The 17,744-nt window shown below is 47.1% G+C and overlaps 5 protein-coding genes across 5 annotated transcripts; 3 read left to right on the top strand and 2 right to left on the bottom strand.

The window, feature by feature from the left end:
* Positions 1–87: 87 nt before the first annotated feature.
* Positions 88–300, top strand: PEX2_058070 (uncharacterized protein; the record flags this gene model as incomplete). Its single annotated transcript, XM_016743081.1, has 1 exon — positions 88–300. One exon carries the CDS (start codon positions 88–90, stop codon positions 298–300), a length of 213 nt encoding a protein of 70 aa, XP_016595803.1.
* Positions 301–7,068: 6,768 nt separating this feature from the next.
* On the bottom strand, positions 7,069–8,369 carry ecm33 (GPI-anchored protein Ecm33; the record flags this gene model as incomplete). Its single annotated transcript, XM_016743080.1, has 3 exons — positions 7,069–7,372; positions 7,428–8,256; positions 8,312–8,369. The coding sequence occupies 3 exons, from the start codon at positions 8,367–8,369 to the stop codon at positions 7,069–7,071; spliced, it is 1,191 nt and encodes a 396-aa protein (XP_016595802.1).
* Positions 8,370–12,858: 4,489 nt separating this feature from the next.
* Positions 12,859–14,353, top strand: alkA (DNA-3-methyladenine glycosylase II; the record flags this gene model as incomplete). Its single annotated transcript, XM_016743079.1, has 4 exons — positions 12,859–13,010; positions 13,074–14,012; positions 14,114–14,236; positions 14,290–14,353. 4 exons carry the CDS (start codon positions 12,859–12,861, stop codon positions 14,351–14,353), a joined length of 1,278 nt encoding a protein of 425 aa, XP_016595801.1.
* Positions 14,354–14,868: 515 nt separating this feature from the next.
* On the bottom strand, positions 14,869–15,665 carry PEX2_058040 (ubiquinol--cytochrome-c reductase subunit 7; the record flags this gene model as incomplete). Its single annotated transcript, XM_016743078.1, has 4 exons — positions 14,869–14,958; positions 15,117–15,170; positions 15,237–15,345; positions 15,550–15,665. 4 exons carry the CDS (start codon positions 15,663–15,665, stop codon positions 14,869–14,871), a joined length of 369 nt encoding a protein of 122 aa, XP_016595800.1.
* Positions 15,666–16,300: 635 nt separating this feature from the next.
* On the top strand, positions 16,301–17,571 carry PEX2_058030 (uncharacterized protein; the record flags this gene model as incomplete). The annotated part of the gene is made up of 2 exons (XM_016743077.1): positions 16,301–16,748; positions 16,805–17,571. The coding sequence occupies 2 exons, from the start codon at positions 16,301–16,303 to the stop codon at positions 17,569–17,571; spliced, it is 1,215 nt and encodes a 404-aa protein (XP_016595799.1).
* Between the last annotated feature and the right edge of the window lie 173 nt (positions 17,572–17,744).

Below are 17,744 nucleotides of genomic sequence, written 5' to 3'. Positions count from 1 at the left end.
ACAGACATGAAGCGCGGAATTTCGGATGTCATACAGACAGAAGTTGCATTTCTTTGCCCCACAGCTTCATCACGACGGGGAAGCAAGATGAGCATCCCGGGTGGGTGCTCTGGGCCACTTGCTAGTGCCCGCTTGGGCCGGGAGGAAGCGCCAGAGAAGAAAATAATTATATTCGGTATCACAGAGGTATCTGTCACATCATGCACAGACCGAACCTCACATACTAATCTATTAGATCCACGAATGAGGGGAAGACGATGGAGCCCGAGAGAAAGGTTCATGATGATCCAGGACCCCTAATTTGTCACCGAACTGTTGGGTGTTGCGATCGACACGGGGAAGATTTTATTCTTTTTTTTAAAAGATAAAATAGAGGCATTATGGCCCTTGCATCAATAGTTATCCCAATTAATGACGTTGGATGTTCCCTATCAAAACCTCCGGAGAACGCATACGGATGTAAATTGTTGGTGCTAATGAAGTCTCGAGATAGAAAAAAAGTAATTTGAAAAACAGTGAACAATTAAAACTAAGGTTTACTTGCGCATACTCCACAGTCATCTACGTGAATGCGCGGCCATGTCCGTATTCGCCATCAGATCCCCGCTGATATCTCGATAGATGATGAAACGCTTAATGTAACACAATCTTAACATGCATCTTGATATCCTGCATCGATAGTCAGGAGAAACTTCTATGATCGTGCTACAGTATCAAGGGGTTACCCATTATCAACGAGCCAATACCCCTCGAGGCGCTTCTAGCAAATTTAAATTGCCCCTCAGATAAATGGAATTAAGCAAGGACTGCGGGAGTGTCATCGGTGATACATGCGAGGAGTTAGGCATCAACAAGAATAAGGATCATAGCTCTATATAATGGAGTTGGGAATAATTGGGTCTACAAGCAGGAAGCTATAAGCGCCATTGACGGTTTCAGCGTTAGGATTAACAAAAATCAATCAATCAGTATCGTCAGGTAAGCGAATCCCCAGAATAGGTCCGAAACGACATGATCGAGGAAACCAGCGAGTTGGGACGGACGAGACCCAAAGACCAGGTTACCTTTGCTGTCAGACAGCCAATCATTGGAATTAAGAGGATTTGGAATTGTTTGACACACAGACGTTAGAGAAATGACAAGTCAGATTAAATAATATCTAGTTCGTAATGTGTTAAGTTAAGTTTATTGATTTATTTCTGGTGAAGCCCTAAAAAAAACCCTAAATAGATGGACACGTTCCCCCCAAGTGGAGAGAGCCCTACGTTCAGTCATCATATTATCATATTATCATCTTAATTTCCTTTTTTATTTTATTTTTTTATTTGAATCTTTAATCTCCAAAATATCAAATAACCTACACCATACATTTAATCTAATACTCATCCCTGAATCTTTGTCGCCTGTCTTCGCTACAAGATCCAATGGTGGGTTGTGAAAATAGAGCTGTCATATTCTCCCCTTCCCGTCTCACCCTACAGTCAATCAGCTTGCCTCATGGCGTCTCCATCCAGCACACTAGTCCCCACGTTCTGGCCGTTCATGTTCACAATCCCTATTATTCTGTTATTTTATCATTTAACGACCGTGATAAAAATCCACAATTATCGACTTGCAATTCTATGCTGTATGCATTCTACTCCATACATTAGGCAAACTCCACACCGGGAGAGATAATCTCACCTGAATGTCGTATCTTCCGTGCTTTGCAGACTTCAATCTGAAACCCAGTTCCCCTAGTTCACGTATGTTGTAGTTCCCTGTTCCCTGTTCCCTGTTCCCTGTTTACAACATATGCACCCAATCGGTGGCTCACACTAAGTTTCGCACGCCTCCCATATGCAGACGGCACGTACCAACAACTAAATCGAGGGGAAAACTCTCACACGAACCATTCAAGTTCGGTCAAACTCTCTAAATTATTTTTTCCGAGAGTTCCCCGGACCAATCTGGGCCCCAGGGATCTTCCCGCTTGTCCTTTTTGTTCCCTCCCTTACTATTTTAAGTGACGTGCATTTATGATCCCCTCTTCAGATCTGCTCAATACCAAATCGAAATATTTGAGTTTCGCGGATCAAAAAATAGACTTTGATCCATATCTCTGGGGCCGATTTTGAGACTTTTGTTTCATCATGGGCCCTATCCGCATGGGTGTGCGTGTTATCGCGGATGTAGACATCTGCGCCGTAGGTTACGAGGTCGATCGTACCTCGCATAAGATGAACGCCTTCCTCTACGTATTCTCAGGGTGGCTGTAGAGGATCCGATTATTATAGTTTTGTAGCCCCTCTTTCGATATTACACAGCGTTCGCTACAAGCTCGGACATGATCCCCGTCCCGTGCGGCTCTCATGTGTAAGGAACAAGCCACACTACACAAATTTAGCACCCATTTTCCAAGGTCCTCTTTGCCTCCACGCTGTCAGCGTAAAGCTTACCGTACCCCCGGCGCCAATGAGCACCTCCGATGCCCTCTTCCTACTAAATCATTCCCAATAGTCGCCTTCTCGTACCGCCTCTTGACCTGTCAAGTTTCAACTGTCAATGACATGGCGGGGACAGTATAATTAGTTGAAATCTTATTTTCATACTATAGATTAATGTATGGAATAGATGTAAGTCACTTGACTATTTGATGATTTGAGATGTTTCAATTCAACTGAAATAATCGTCGGGGCTAAATCCTCGCCAAGCGCTTAAAAGCGCCTCATGCACGATATAGGGCCCTCTTCCCTGTTTATACTTGCTAAAAACGGAGTAGCATGGCGACTAGGATTAGGGAATTTGTTACAACCCCCTGTGAAATGATTGTACCCACCCGCATCTTTAGTCCATGGTACGTGATACGATCGGTTTCCTCAAGTGCGATATTGACCTCTCTGCTTTTTTTAATATAAATTTCAATTGTGACTGTCATCTTCCCTGTTTCCACTTTAAATAGCCCCTCTCAAAGATTGTACATACAGTGAACTACTGTGCGTGTTGTCTCTCCACTCGGACGCCTATAATTTACCCCCTCGTTCTATTGAGTGGCAAGCATGAAAATGCAGGCTCGTGTCAGATTGATCCCAAGACGGAAGGGGCTATGTATCCTTTTAGTCTATTCGATAGAAGAAGTCATCTGCACGAATTGTTGGGCACCAAACAAAGTACTCTCCCCGCCTAAGAGCGTTGGTAGACAATAATTGTTATCCTCATACATGATCATGTCTAATATGGACGGCGGCATGAGCAGCAAGGGCAGACAATCATAACTGTTAGTCAAAAAGCCATGTGGATCTCACCACCTAACTGCCCACTTTGCACAAGTACAATATAATCTTGGGTGTAAGGTTCACTACGGATTACCCGAATAGGCAGCGAGCGTCTATCGTTCAAAAGTACGTTAGGGAAAAGGATCTCAAAACCACACCAAAAGCCCACAATTCTTGAACTCCCCCAACCCCAAGAACGAGCATGCAGGAACTCTCTAGTTCCTGTGGGCAGCAATTTATTCCCCGACTGATGTACTCCGTTATTCGCCACCGGCTCCTGCAAGGACAACTTCCTAGTATACAGATCTAGTAGACGCTCGCGGTGCATAGTACATACGTATGTTGTATGGACTACTCCTGGAACTCAAATTCGCCGCATCTGAGAGGTCACACTCGAGGGACTTTCCCGAGGCTGCATGGTGCATGCATGCACACACATACAGCATTGATACTCCCCCGTGGAGTTCGCGATCGAGGCAACATAGATACTTTGTGGAGTCACCTTTTCTCTCTCGTTCTACTCCGTAGTGATCGTCTGGATCTAGTTCCTACAGCATGCATTGCCGTACCGATTCGCACTATGGTGCGCTCGGGGCCTCCACCATTTCCCATTACCTGGATCGCTGGTTGCCTCCAATGCAAGGCGGATGTATACCCTGGTCGGCCAGACCTAAAGATGTGCATCTTTATTCAGGTACCCTTGTTTTGAATTTTTCTTTTTTTTTTCCGCTTCGGACGGCATGCATCATATTCGTACGAGATTTGAGTATGAGATGACAAAGTACGAAAGCGGAGCTCCGTTTGGAATAACTCCTTGCCACCTTGATATTACGCTGGAGTACTCCATAATCTCGAATGCCAGCTCATGTCTTGCACTCCTCTCCACTTTTTGTTCTTACGTGCTGAGTCCCTGTAGGCAAGAGGATAACATTACCTACATACTGCGAGGGCGTTTCCTCGTATTCTGATCCATTTTCTCCTTTTCTGAAGGAAAAAAGAGGGTCAATTTCCACTCTCGGCGCTGCCAACCCCCACGAAGAGTTTAACTTAGCAGTTCCCTGTTCACGTCAATGGCAATGTAGATCGGGGGCACTAAGAAAGCTACCCAAAGTACAAAGTACGTACAATATACCACGTTATAGACGTCGAGATTTCTGGCCAATCAAATCATAATCGGTGTTGTTCAGCTCGCAATCATGGCAGATCCCATCAAAGTATGTTTTGCAAGTATATTTTGCTTTTTGTAGATCCAGGATCTTGACACTGAGAGATCAGAATATCTGCTAGCACGTCTCAAACGATTCAAACGAGGGATCCGAAACTCAGAGCAACAAAAAGAACAGAATTATATAAACCAAAAGGTTAAAACAAACCATAAACGGATCATTGCAGCGTAGTGGCCTGCCGTCCCCAGTTTCCATCCGTCTTTATCTTCTAGTTTCTACATAATAATGGCTTTTTTCTGTCTTGTGCGTTTCAGCCGTGCAGGCACGGTCTGGAGCCTATGTAGGTCGACACATGCGGCAATTTTGATATGCAAGCACACATCGAACACCCCTCCATGGTCGTCATCCAATCCACCACTACTCTACACGATATAGCGCTCCTTGGTCTAAATCGCGCGGTTGACACTTCCCCGTTTCACGATTGGGAGTTCGTTACTCACGATAAGATTCCGGCGACCGTAAGACTAATGCACAATGTTCTTCAGATCGTAAAGATCGCCGATTCCCCTCTTCCCAGCCACCGGGATGGCACTCTGCGTACTTAGTTGCAACTAACTGGATACTACTCTAACAATTATCTTATGAGCACACTATCGTAAAACAATAGCTCAATATGTGCATAAAGTATGGAATAAATAGTATCCATATAACAATAGCCAACATAGTCCTTATCTCCATGATTGGTCATCCCAGTCTATCAAAACGCTCAACATCCCAGCCTTCCTTCAACCCCATATCCATGCGGAGAAAGCAGCCCACCAATCACACTACGTTTTGTTGATGTCTGTTATCCATTTCGAGTTAGCTGCGATCCTAATCTTTTCTCGCCCGTCCAGGAGGGGTCTTCGAATCGGATCGAGCGACTCGGCCCGGCGCTGTGGATTCGACTGATCGAGTTTTTCCCGATCAGCTAGATTGGTCTTGGCGCCTCCATTTTTTACTGTTTCGAGACTTTGATGCGAGTCACAGGATGATCCCTGAGACGCACATGGTAGTTTTGGTACGAATACGGACATAACCCTATATTGTGCTATCATTATATCCCTGGCATATACAATGTCTATTATCTTTTGACAGGTACAGCATAATAGCATTTAGACCTACCTACTGATGAGTGGATATTTGCTAGCATAAAATTATACCTTATCATCTTCATCTTCTTGTCTATACACTATGTAACATAACTAATCCTATCTAATTCTCTCCCGAACCAACCCATAACCGGAGAACAACCACTCCGCAAATCCAGCATTGCCACCTCATGAATCCCGACAAAGAGTAAACCCAACAGCGATCGACAGGACAAGAGAGTCCCGGGGAAGACTTCCTATCTCCCTCCCGTTTCTAGCCCCTCTGTCTGATCGATTCCCCGATCCGTGTTCCTTGTTCCATGATCCATGGCCCATCCCGCTACCAAGGCACCTAGTAGCTAGCCCGGGCCAAAAAAGAAAAAGAACAACGCACACACTCCATCCACATGGATATGTTCTATTCTACCAATATCCAGTGCCCAGCGTCTAGCGGTTAGTGCGTACCCACCATGATCCACTGTCATTGTGATGCTGATCGGTATGACCTCGGCATAAGACGGGGGCGTAGGGGTGGGCTCAATATAGTAGTAGGTTTGTAGCTAGACACAATCTAGGTAATGTGTTGGAGTTGATTCACTGGGATCTTGTTGTGTGGGCTGTGGACGGGATGTGGATGTGGATGCTTGTTGTGTTCGACTTTGCGGTGCGGGATTTGGAAATGAAGGAGGCTAGATTCAAGAGTGCGGAGATTTGACTTCAGGGATCTGGTGGAAGCTAGTCTGTGTCTCAGTAGGCTGAACGGTAGATTTAATGCTTGAGGGCTGGATATATGCCGTGATTATGGGATAGTATTCGTGATGGGTGGATATATCTCTTGCTTGGAACAGCCAAAGCTGGAAGGTGTTTGACGCTTCGGGATTTGGTGAATATAGAAAATCGGGCGACAGATCGATCCATGTGCGTAGATCATACGGACGAACGGCAGCTAAGTCTGCGAAAGCATAATGTCCAAGGGGGATGCCGAGGTCAAACGGACTTTGGGTCGCTAGCTCTTCAAGACTACTAGTGCGATAGATACGTATGTATTGAAGAGAGCTACGTTTCTGGAGAACGAGCGTTGGGGGTAAAAAGCGGTACAATTACAATCATTAGCTTGCACGCGACTAGGATAAAAGGGAATATTACGGCATTAAAAAAAAGCTCAAGGAATGTTTACACAAGAAGTACAACGAGAACCGAGATCACACTCATAGGCCCGAAGCAGCCTCCCCTCTCGGTATATCAACAGGGAACAAGCAGGTTACAAAGTGCAACCAAATACATTAGGACGCGATGAGCGAACCTTGGAACATAGCAAGACAATCAACACAAAGGATAAGAAAAACTCCTTCCGGGGAAGCATCTCTCGAGGTCAGAATCCACATTGCGAATTTTCTCCACGAAAGACCGAATTATTATCGTAACAACTGCAATGGGGAACGAATATTGAGATCGTTGCTTGGTAGACTTTTGTACAAAAGTCCCCAAGGTCATTTGAATCCTCCACTAATCAACCCTTTACAGAAGCTGGGCAAGGGCACCGAAGAGAGCGGCGATGCCGACGACGGGGACGTTGGCGCCGGTCATGAAGGCAGCACCGGAGCTGGTGCTGGCAGAGCTGCTGGTGGTGCCGGAGCTGGAGGAGGTGGTACCGGAGCCGCCGTTGGCAGTGGTGGGGTTGGCGTTGGTGGCATCACACTTGAAGCTACCCTTGATAACATTGTCGCTCTTCAGCTTGCGGAGATCGTCACAGCTGAAGTTACCGCGGGTGCTCTGCATGTTGAAGCTACCCTCGACGTCCGTGAGAGCACCAAGAGCAAGCCTATTCGCTGTTAGTATTTATGCGTAGAGAAAGCCATGGGAGCAAGATCACTCACTTGTTGAAGGTACCGCTGAAGTCAATGGCACCGTTGACACGCTTCAGGGAGGGCAGGCTGATGGTGGAGAGCTTGTCATCACGGGCAATGGTGAATCCACCGTCAACAGTCTTCAGGACGGGCATGCTGATGTTGGACAGCTTGGAGTTGTCCTTGAAGATCAGATCACCGGTCTGGGTGAGGTTGGGAGCGGAGAAGGTCTCGAACTTGGTACCCCAGAAGCCAAGCTGACCGGTAAGCTTCTCGAGGGAAGGCAGGGAAACAGAAGAGATGTTCTGGAAGGTCATGTTGGTACCGGTGCCCAGGTTGGGGAGATCGACCGAGAGGGTATCGTAGTTACCCGAGAAGCTGATCAGATCGGTAGCGTTCATCAGGTTGTTGATGTTGATGGTCTTCAGGTCACGGTTGTTCTGGATGCTGAAGGTACCGACGGTCTTGAGGGTGATACCGTTCAGGTCAGTGAGACCGGTGTTGGCGATGCTGACATCGCCAGCCTGGGTGACACCCTTGGCGAAGGACAGCGACTGGAGCTTAGGGAGAGCCTCCCAGTTGATGGAACCAACGGAGTCGAGCAGACCGAAGTCGAGCAGGGTCAGGGTGGTGAGTCCCTCCAAGTCGAAGGACTTGCCGATCGAGGCAAGAGAGCCGGCGGTGATGGAGGTGACATTCTGACCACCGTTGCAGATCAGACCACCGGTGATCTTCTCGATGTTGTTAAGCGCGAGGTCGCCGCTGTAGGACTTGTCGATGGTGATATCACCCTTGATGGTGGTGCAGGTGTTGATTCCATCAGCATCACTCTGGGTCTGGATCTTGGTATCGCCGCAGGCTATGTGATGCTAATGTTAGTGGGTTCATGCTAATGCCAGGAAGAGAATACTCACAGGCAGCGAAAACAGCCTGGCTGGCGGCCAGCGCGGGGAGAATGTACTTGAGAGACATGATAGATTCTAAATCTGATGTCAGTGATGAATTTTGGATCGGGATTTTCCGATCAGGGGGAATTGGGCTGTACGTACCGATTAGAGATATGGGAATGTTAGAGCAGGAAAATTCGCAATGAGTGATTAGAGAAGAAGCGCTTCAAACGAGAGGGAAGCGGAAATACTGCCAAGGGGGATAGGGCAGGAACTCTCAAATGTGGTAAGAACGAATGGACGAAGGTTGGAGGAGAAATTGAAGAAGAAGAAGAAGAAGGAGCCTTGGGGCGAGGAAAGGGGAGGTGGAGATTGTTTGTATTCTAATCTTACCAGGTGCCACTTTTTTACTTATATGGGTTATCGATACCAAGGGTACCAAGGGGGAAAAGAAAAACACACACAGTACCGCATCCGGCATGTCAGGACCGTGCCAGGGCAGTGCCAGGTATTTTATCGCCGGTTTCGACCTCACTGATTAGCCTGACTTTTTACCACGGTTACCAAAGGTACCAAAATTACCACTATCAAATTGAAAATTACTCCAAATTACTTCAAATTACCCAATTACTAAATTATCACAAATTAAATAAAAATAAAAAACTCAATTCTTAAATAATTCCAGACCAATTCCTGCTTTTGCACGCTAGTTCGCTCTTGGTACCACCCCCATTCGCCCCCCTTTCTCCATTTGGTTGGGTATTTTGGTTTATGTTGTACTCCGTACTCCGTAGATGATTCATTGATTCGATGTTTTCATGGATATAGAATATCATTGGAGTTCATCTGTAGCTATTCATTGTTTACATACGGAGTAGTAATGATATACTCCGTAGATGTTTTTGTTTTCAAATTGGGCCATGCATTCAGCAAGGTACTATGTGCTCCCGTACAATCTGTACAACTTGGGGACTAGGTGATCAGGCCTCGGCCTGGTATGAATGATAGTTGCCACGGTACGTTCTACGGAGTACACAACCATCATTTGTACACTGTTCTATAGCTTCGCTTAGCCCTATCAAAAGTACTCCGTACTCCGTACGGAGCATTCCCCACCTAAATGACTATCCTCGGTATCTTGGACATGAGGACAAAAAAAGTCCCATGCAAATTTATGAGGATACAGCGTTAATACTACGGAGTAGACGGTCTAATAATAACGCATAAATACTAGCTTATACCGAACACCCAATCCTACAGCACTTGACGACAATGGGTCAATCAGAAGTTCGCTAGCCAATTTATCAACGGCCCCATCCCATCCTATCTATCTCTTGCTGTCGTCATCCATGCGACCAGGCTCGCTCGAGACTCCCCTGTAGATCTTCAAATGTCTTGTGCTATAACTTCGTTCCTTAATGGATATTATCGCATTTATATGAGACAATATCCAACCCCGATAGCTATCATCATGCAATACACTTGTCAATCCCTGAATCCCTCTAACACTCCGTACGGAACATATCAACAACCATTCTCCCACCCGAAACACTAGCCACGCAATCTAAAAACTTGGTTTCGAAGCTTTTCACTTTGATAGTGGCCGATCTAAATTTGCGGAACCCGAGCCTTCTATGGACCTGCCCCCTGCCGCTATCGTCGATTTCCCGGTATGCGCGACTTCTGATTGGCACGTTGGAATGACTCGCCCTGGATCACAGTCAATCCTCGCTGTTTCCCGAAAATACAGCTCTACAACATACATGAGGCCAAATGATCACCCCCTCGCGAGTATGATATGCAAAATGATGCCACAGGAAACCTGCGCTTCAACGTCAAATTATGCAGCCCGATCCCCTGTCCCATATTTTATGCGCTATGCGCACAGGAGTTGGTATAAGAGGTAATTTAACTATCGGAGATCGCAAGTTGATCACAACTGATTTTGTGAAACTTCGCCACAGTTTCTATTTGTACCCAACTAGGTACTTTCGCTAGACGGGTATACATGCACCTGCCTTGCCTATATTGTACGATGTACAGCTTTAAATCACAATGATGCAGCTCCAAGACGATCCCAACGACACATTAATCTGGAAATTTTCAATGTACAGCGTACTGGGAAATGAAAATTTCAACATCTGTGCGCTTCTCGTAATGCAGTACCCCGGCTATAACTTTGGCCCCGTCGAGCTTGATCCATAAGTAAAACACAACCATCAAGCCATGTCTAGAACTTCATCAGCCCAGCAAATCTTCTACAGAGATTCCGTCGCATCTTATTTTCAATATTCAATGGAATTTGCTGTATTGACCATTCAATATCTACCCAACTGACACAAATATTCCCTTTCGGGTGGCAACAAAGTCATTATATTATTGTCGGAGATGTTACAGTGTAAGGTCGGGAAATGTTTCAGAACAGAGCTAAGTTACTTGATACGTCTCACCCCACCTTGCACCGCTCCACTAGGTGATATGTTTTTTTTTTCGATCGCTTAGAATCCTATGAGAAAACTTGGTTCATGATGTATGTTCAACCTCTTCAACTATGGATAATGGCCGCGTCGTCATGTAGCAAAACCCAAGTCTGCAAAATTGCAAAATACTTGACAATCGCGGACATTAATACCTGCCCATGCTTGTTACGCCACAAATATGGATACCTTGAAACATTAAATTAGGCCCAGCTCTGTGCTGGCCGTGCTAAACTGCCACTTGTCACAGTACAAGACACATGTGTACTCCGTATGGTGATTTCTGTCTCATGGCATTCAACTCACATTCCCGTCCTGTCGGCCCTAGAAGACCGAGAGACTGGCCACGTACCGGAATGCGTGGAACGCTCAGCAACGGGCGTGTACCTATCTAGGGGTCACGAATGACCACATTCTCTAAAACAAGAGACCGGGATCGAAAAGTAAACATGTACAATTCGCTCGCCCGGCCACTCTGGGGTATGTGTTTATACCCTAATCCGGGTTATCCTGGTCTTGCAGACTGAGGCTGCAATGCGAAACTTTTCTGCGTTGTGATTCTCGTTGTCTGTTGGCTTTTATGACCAAGGGTCTCACAGACAAGGATCTATTCTTGTTTCGAACTGATGCACCAACGTCTTCTTGACTCGGTTTAACGCTTCGGCCTAAATACTAATCTCTATTTTTACTGGTCAATCTTTAATAGCATGAAATAGATGAAAGTTCGGTTCATTTCCACTTTTTCATTTTTTTCCTCTATTTTTCCTCCCGTGTATAATTAGTCGGCGAGTGGGTCAATAATTATAGGCGATGACATGAGCACCTGAATCTGTCCAAGGCTCATGTAATGTCTACGGAGTACGGAGTACGGAGTACCTGGCTAAACAATTCTTCTAATATAGAATCATTCCGATATATCACTAACTATGTACGGGGTACTCCGTATATCTATGCTTGATCCGTCAAGTTGGTCTAGATTTCATCTAAAGGCTATTGTATTGTATTACGGATCTACCATGGATCTTCAATTTCGGTCCACGGGGTGTTCTTAGGATATGTTGTAGTTCCTTGGAACTGTGCTACAGCGGAGTATACTGCATCCAATCGCGTGACTTTGCCGTTTAAATCCGAGGTACAATCCTCTTCACACTTTTCTGTCTACGTCTTCCAATCTTGGTTCTCTGGCTGTTGCCATGGAGTGGATCTAGCTTGGGGTATTTATAGCGACGGTTTACTTTATTAAAGACATGCCAGCATTTCCTTGATATAAATAGCTTGAATTCGATTCTATCTATGTGTACACGTATGTAGATGAAGACTTTTCTCGGTCTTTCGTCAATGTAAATCATAACAGTGCTTACAATACAGAACTGGAATCTTAAACATAATAAATCCACGCATTCAATTATCTTCTCCGGTGCTCATATGCCAAGCTAAGCTATATTGAGAACATCACTCTCGTTGGCAGAATTCTAATTTTCAAGAAGTTCGAGCCGCGAGTCTACCATGGAAAGCTTTATATACTCTCTCTCGGTGCCAAATTTTGCTTCCATGCGATGCTCAAACGAAACCTTCAAAGTCACTGGGAATGAGTGACTGCAACAGGTGCGACGGTAGCCGACGCTTGTCACGGCAGCACAGAGACAGTCACAGCAAAGGCGAGCGCCGATGTATGCTGCAGACGATCCACGATGCCTACGCTAGTTCGAACCGAATAATCGGATGTTGAGGAGGTGCTTGAGTCTGCCTCTACCATTAGGCAAGACAGGGTAAGTGAATTGCAATTCAATTTCAGATCCTAGTCCTGTATATTTCAATATAACTCATAGGTATAAGCCATGGCGGACAGTCTCGGGTTAAAAAAAAAAGTAATAACAAATATACAGTGATATATTCTATCTCGTATCCTGTGTGGAAGTGTAAAAATAATATTTTTGGGCTCGTTGAGTAAGGAACATGTATATATATATACATATGGATTTGGTGAGGGGAGAAATATCGGAAGTTAGATGTAATTGAATATGTGTCATGTAAGAAAAGTGGTATCTCTACAAGCATGTACGAGAACAATGAAATCAATTATCATATCGAGAATCAATGCTCAATGATAGAAGCCTGCGTGTCTCCCAGGTGCTGTTGAAGAGCGCCATTATGCTTGGCACTCGTGGGGTAGCGCGGCAAACCTCCAACTCCGCACCTCCGCAAACCCCGGCTTCCCCTATAACCCCCTCGAGACTTCCTCAGATCCAGTACGGAGTACATAGGCCATTGAAAACGGGTTATCTCATATATCATCCTATAATGTCACTCAGACGCTCAGCCCGACTGGGTTCCATACCAACCATCAAGACACCACTACTACAAAGCTCAGCTCCGAGCGAAGCAACACGAGTTCAACGCAGCGCAGTGACAAAACCTCGCAAGGCATACACAAAGTCAAACAAATCAGATATAAAACTCACAAAGACGAAACCAAAAACAGGAACCTCCTATTGGTCCCCTGAGCCAGCAGTCACAGAGAAACAAGAAACAGACAACCAGCCCTCAACCACTAACCCCACGATATTCAGACCTCAGACCCCGCCTCCCCTCGACCGCCCTGTCGACCCGCACCGAACAAATGCAACTCTCATCACGCCCCACGGCTCAACAGTAAACGCCTATCCAGCGCATGCAGAAGATGCCTCGCCCTCTAAAACCGGCCTCCCACGGCCAACGGCCACAACCGGGACACTACTCGAGACAGCCACCGCACATCTCATAGCGACAGATCCACGTATTGCAACAGTGATCGAACAGCATCCATGTCCGCTCTTCTCGCCTGCCGGCTTAGCAGAGGAAATCGACCCCTTCAATAGCCTGACCAGCAGCATCATCGGCCAGCAAGTCTCCGGCGCGGCAGCAAAGTCTATCAGGAACAAATTTCTGACACTGTTCGATTTACCTGATACTGTTGCACCTGATGGACATAGACATGCAAAGTTCCCGACACCGGATCAGGTCGCCAAGTGTGATATCCCTACCCTGCGCACAGCGGGGCTGTCACAGCGCAAGGCGGAGTATATCCAGGGACTTGCGGAAAAGTTCGCCAGTGGAGAGCTTGGGGCGAGGATGTTGGCGCGTGCTACTGATGAGGAGCTTTTTGAGAAGCTTATTGCTGTTCGTGGATTGGGGAAGTGGTCAGTTGAGATGTTTGCTATGTTTGCGCTCAAGCGCACTGATGTGTTTTCTACTGGAGATCTGGGAGTACAGTAAGTTCATTTCTTGCTTTTGTCCTATGCAAATTCTTGGTTTCTTGACCGGGAGATGTTTGTGTTGCAGTTCAGTGGAGGAGTTATTGACACCTCAGTAGACGAGGCTGTGCTGCCTTTGTGGGTCGTGATGTGAGCAAACTCAAGGGCAAGGGTGGTGGTAAGTTCAAATATATGGCTGAAAAGGATATGCTTGAACTTGCTGCCAAATTTGCACCATATAGGTATGTGTGGCTCTGTTCATGGTGTAGAAAATGTGCTTACTTAGTTGATCCAGGAGTCTGTTTATGTGGTATATGTGGCGGATTGAGGACGTTGATGTGGCAGTTCTTGGTGGTTAAGAGACTTAGAAGTACTACCTCTGCGAGTTAGGCTGTCTTGATACCGTGGTATTTACTGGATGTTGAGCGTTTGACATGGTGCTGCATAATGAATATTGCCATAGTGTATAGAGTCGACCATTGGGAGGGACTTGTGGCTCTGATTTCGTGGTTATGAGCAAAGAGGCATGATTCAAGATGTTATGCATATGCAGTGTTGGGTGCCTACCGCCCCAATTTGACCAGCTACCACAACCCGCATAGTATCTCGAACTGCCCTAGTCATTACTAAAGATTATCAATACGTCAAGAGGTGCAAGGTCCGCTTGTCGATTACAAGATTGACCAAAGATATAAGCGCGCGAAGAAAATCGATTTGTACAGTATCAGTACACTCAGGCTGCGTAACCAAGCCATGGGCCGCCGACGACGCCCATTCCATTACAAAGAAAGCACACCAGGCGTTTATTCAATGCCAACAACAATGCTACCCCAACCCCCTGTTTTCATATTCCATTGAACCAAGCAGCAATGGCTTACTTGCGGACAACAAGGTTGTCAAGGTCGGCACGCTCCTGAACCTCCTTCTCGATCTCGCGGATGATGGGGCTAAGGTACTCGACGTCCTATTTGATTCGCATCATTAGCATTGTGATCGTTGTGGTGAATATATGTTTCAAAACAGAGTCAGGGTGGATGTGAGGATGTGACAAATCCGTGCAACAGGATTGGCCGATATGGGGACTAATGCGGGGAGGACGAAATTTGGATGTTGGGGACTCACCTCCTCGGGCTTGATCTGCTCATGGGCGGGAAGGAGAGTGTGGGAGATGGAGCACTGCAATTGACACATTTGTTAGGTTCTGCGCCAGTCGGATTATACAGGAAGGGGGGTCGGTCGAACCTGGAAAGCACGGCGGATGCGGAAGACACGGTCGTAGGCCTCCTTGGCGGGAAGACGCTTGATGGCCTTCTGGACGTTCTCGCTCTCCTCAGGAATCAGGTCATCGAACCTAGTTAGCGGTTAGCAAGTGTTTCGGTCCAACCCTGCCGCGAACGATATCCGAAAGACCGGGCCTCCGGGCAAATTCGACACAACTGCGATTGCATTCAAAAGATATGCCACCGGTGCGCGACGAATTCGACCAGCCAATTCCAAATCCTTGTCTTAATCGTTCGTGGTCGAGGGGTTGTCGGTGTGGGAGGGCAAGAATTACTTGAGTCCGAGTCTCCTGTAGCCGGCGGCATCGGTGTACCAGTGGGAGAGAGGGGTGAGCCAGCTCTTGAGCCATGGGCGCTTGACGATGTAACTGGCGAGCGAAGGGGCAGACATTTTGAATCCCGGGTATCCCAATTGACGTGGGTGTGGTGAAGGGTTGGAAAGGCTATCCGACTGGAACACGAGATGACCCGATGTTGCGAGGTTGTGCAAAACGGAGCTCGGGCGGCTAGTCCTGAAACGGCATTTCTACACCTGAGGCCAAAATCACATGATCTATAGATGCCTCAGGCGGTGAAGAAACTGGGAATGTCAATCGGGGCACTCCACCTAGCGGATGGGTTTCCTATGTCATATCCCCTTTTCAACCTTATCGCTTGCTTTGACAGGAATGGGATCTGTTAAGCATCAAAGCAACAACTGATCCCTGCTTACATTAAGAAGCTTGTTTGTCTTGAGAACCCCGCCCACGTCCGTGCTGCAAGATATTAGAACATTGCGCATTCAACGCAATCGCACCGGGTTCGGCAAGCATCGGCCCCGAAAACTCTCTCAATCCTCCGTCATTACTCACACCTTCTTCTTTACACCATTTACGGACTTTGGACTTTGGATATTCTACATTTCTTTCCCAGCTCGGTTTGAAATAGGGTTCTTGGGTTCCGGATCGAGCACCCGATATGCTCGTGTCCGGGAGCCCTCGTTGATTCAGTACGGTTCGATAAGCTGCGTGAGCGCCGGCCACCAAAATGACTACAAACGGCCGAAGCGCTCCGAACAGCTCCCCAAGCCAAACTCGGTCAATCCATGTCGACAATACTTCCAATGTGCCCGCCGCACCGAGCTCTGATTTCAAAGCCCGCCTCGAGATCTTTTCCACCAAGATACCCAATTTTTACATAGCACCTTTCTGTGGAGCCAGCGCTGGCGTGGCCTCTGGTATTGTCACATGTCCTCTTGATGTAATCAAAACAAAGCTCCAAGCCCAGGGTGGGTTTCGGCGGGGAGGAGCAAAGGAAGTTGCCTCGGGGGTGTTGTATCGTGGCATGCTCGGAAGTGGAAGGAGGATTTGGCGAGAAGATGGCGTTCGCGGTCTCTATCAGGGACTAGGTCCAATGTTGCTGGGATATCTTCCCACCTGGGCTGTTTATCTAGCAGTCTATGACCGGACTCGTGAATATTTCTATGACCAGACAGGTAGGTACCTCCAGAATGGAGGATTCGGTCATTCGTAAGTACTGACCAAATTACAGGAAGCTGGTGGTTATCCCGCGGCTATGCTTCAATCACAGCCGGTGCATGCTCAACGGTTGTGACGAACCCCATTTGGGTAATCAAGACCAGGCTCATGTCACAAAGCCTCAAACAAAACAGTGAAGGAGTGCGAGCCCCGTGGCAGTACTCAGGCACATGGGATGCTGCTCGCAAGATGTATCAAATCGAGGGCCTTCGCTCCTTTTACTCTGGCCTTACCCCGGCTCTGCTGGGACTGACCCATGTGGCCATTCAATTCCCCCTCTACGAATATCTAAAGATGGCATTGACAGGCTATGGTATCGGTGAACATCCTGATACCGGTAGTTCACACTGGGTGGGAATATCCGTCGCCACTTTCCTCAGCAAGATCTGTGCAAGCACAGTCACATACCCGCATGAGGTCTTGCGAACCCGACTCCAAACACAGCAGCGGACTATTCCGGCGCAATCTCACGAAGAGGTTGCGTTCCGCGGCGGATTGAAACATCCGCATGACCGCGGTCGGGCGGGCGGCATATCCTCGTCAGATGGAATGCTCAGTCGCCCACGCTATAATGGCATGGTGCGCACATTCCAGACAATCCTCAAGGAAGAAGGATGGCGTGCGTTTTATTCCGGGATCGGCGTCAACCTGTTCCGGGCCGTCCCGGCTGCCATGACTACTATGCTCACCTACGAATACCTGCGGAAGCAGATCAGTACCTTGCAGCATGAGGGCGCGCTGAGGATCCAAATGGAAGAAGAAGCTCAGCGATCTATTTGATACCCACGATATATCAAAACACAAGAGATTACCTACAATCTCCAACCTCCAGACTCCTCTCTTCATGTCCGATTCTATAACATTGCACCCCCACCGCTTCTGATGGCCAAGCCCTTCTTTTTCCTTTCGTCACAACCTGTATAGACCTGAAAGGGGTGGTCTGTTGCTCGATA

Source organism: Penicillium expansum (genome assembly GCF_000769745.1).
Source record: "Penicillium expansum strain MD-8 chromosome Unknown contig190, whole genome shotgun sequence".
In the NCBI taxonomy this organism is placed as follows: Eukaryota; Fungi; Ascomycota; class Eurotiomycetes; order Eurotiales; family Aspergillaceae; genus Penicillium; species Penicillium expansum.
This window is presented reverse-complemented; position numbering and strand designations above follow the sequence as displayed.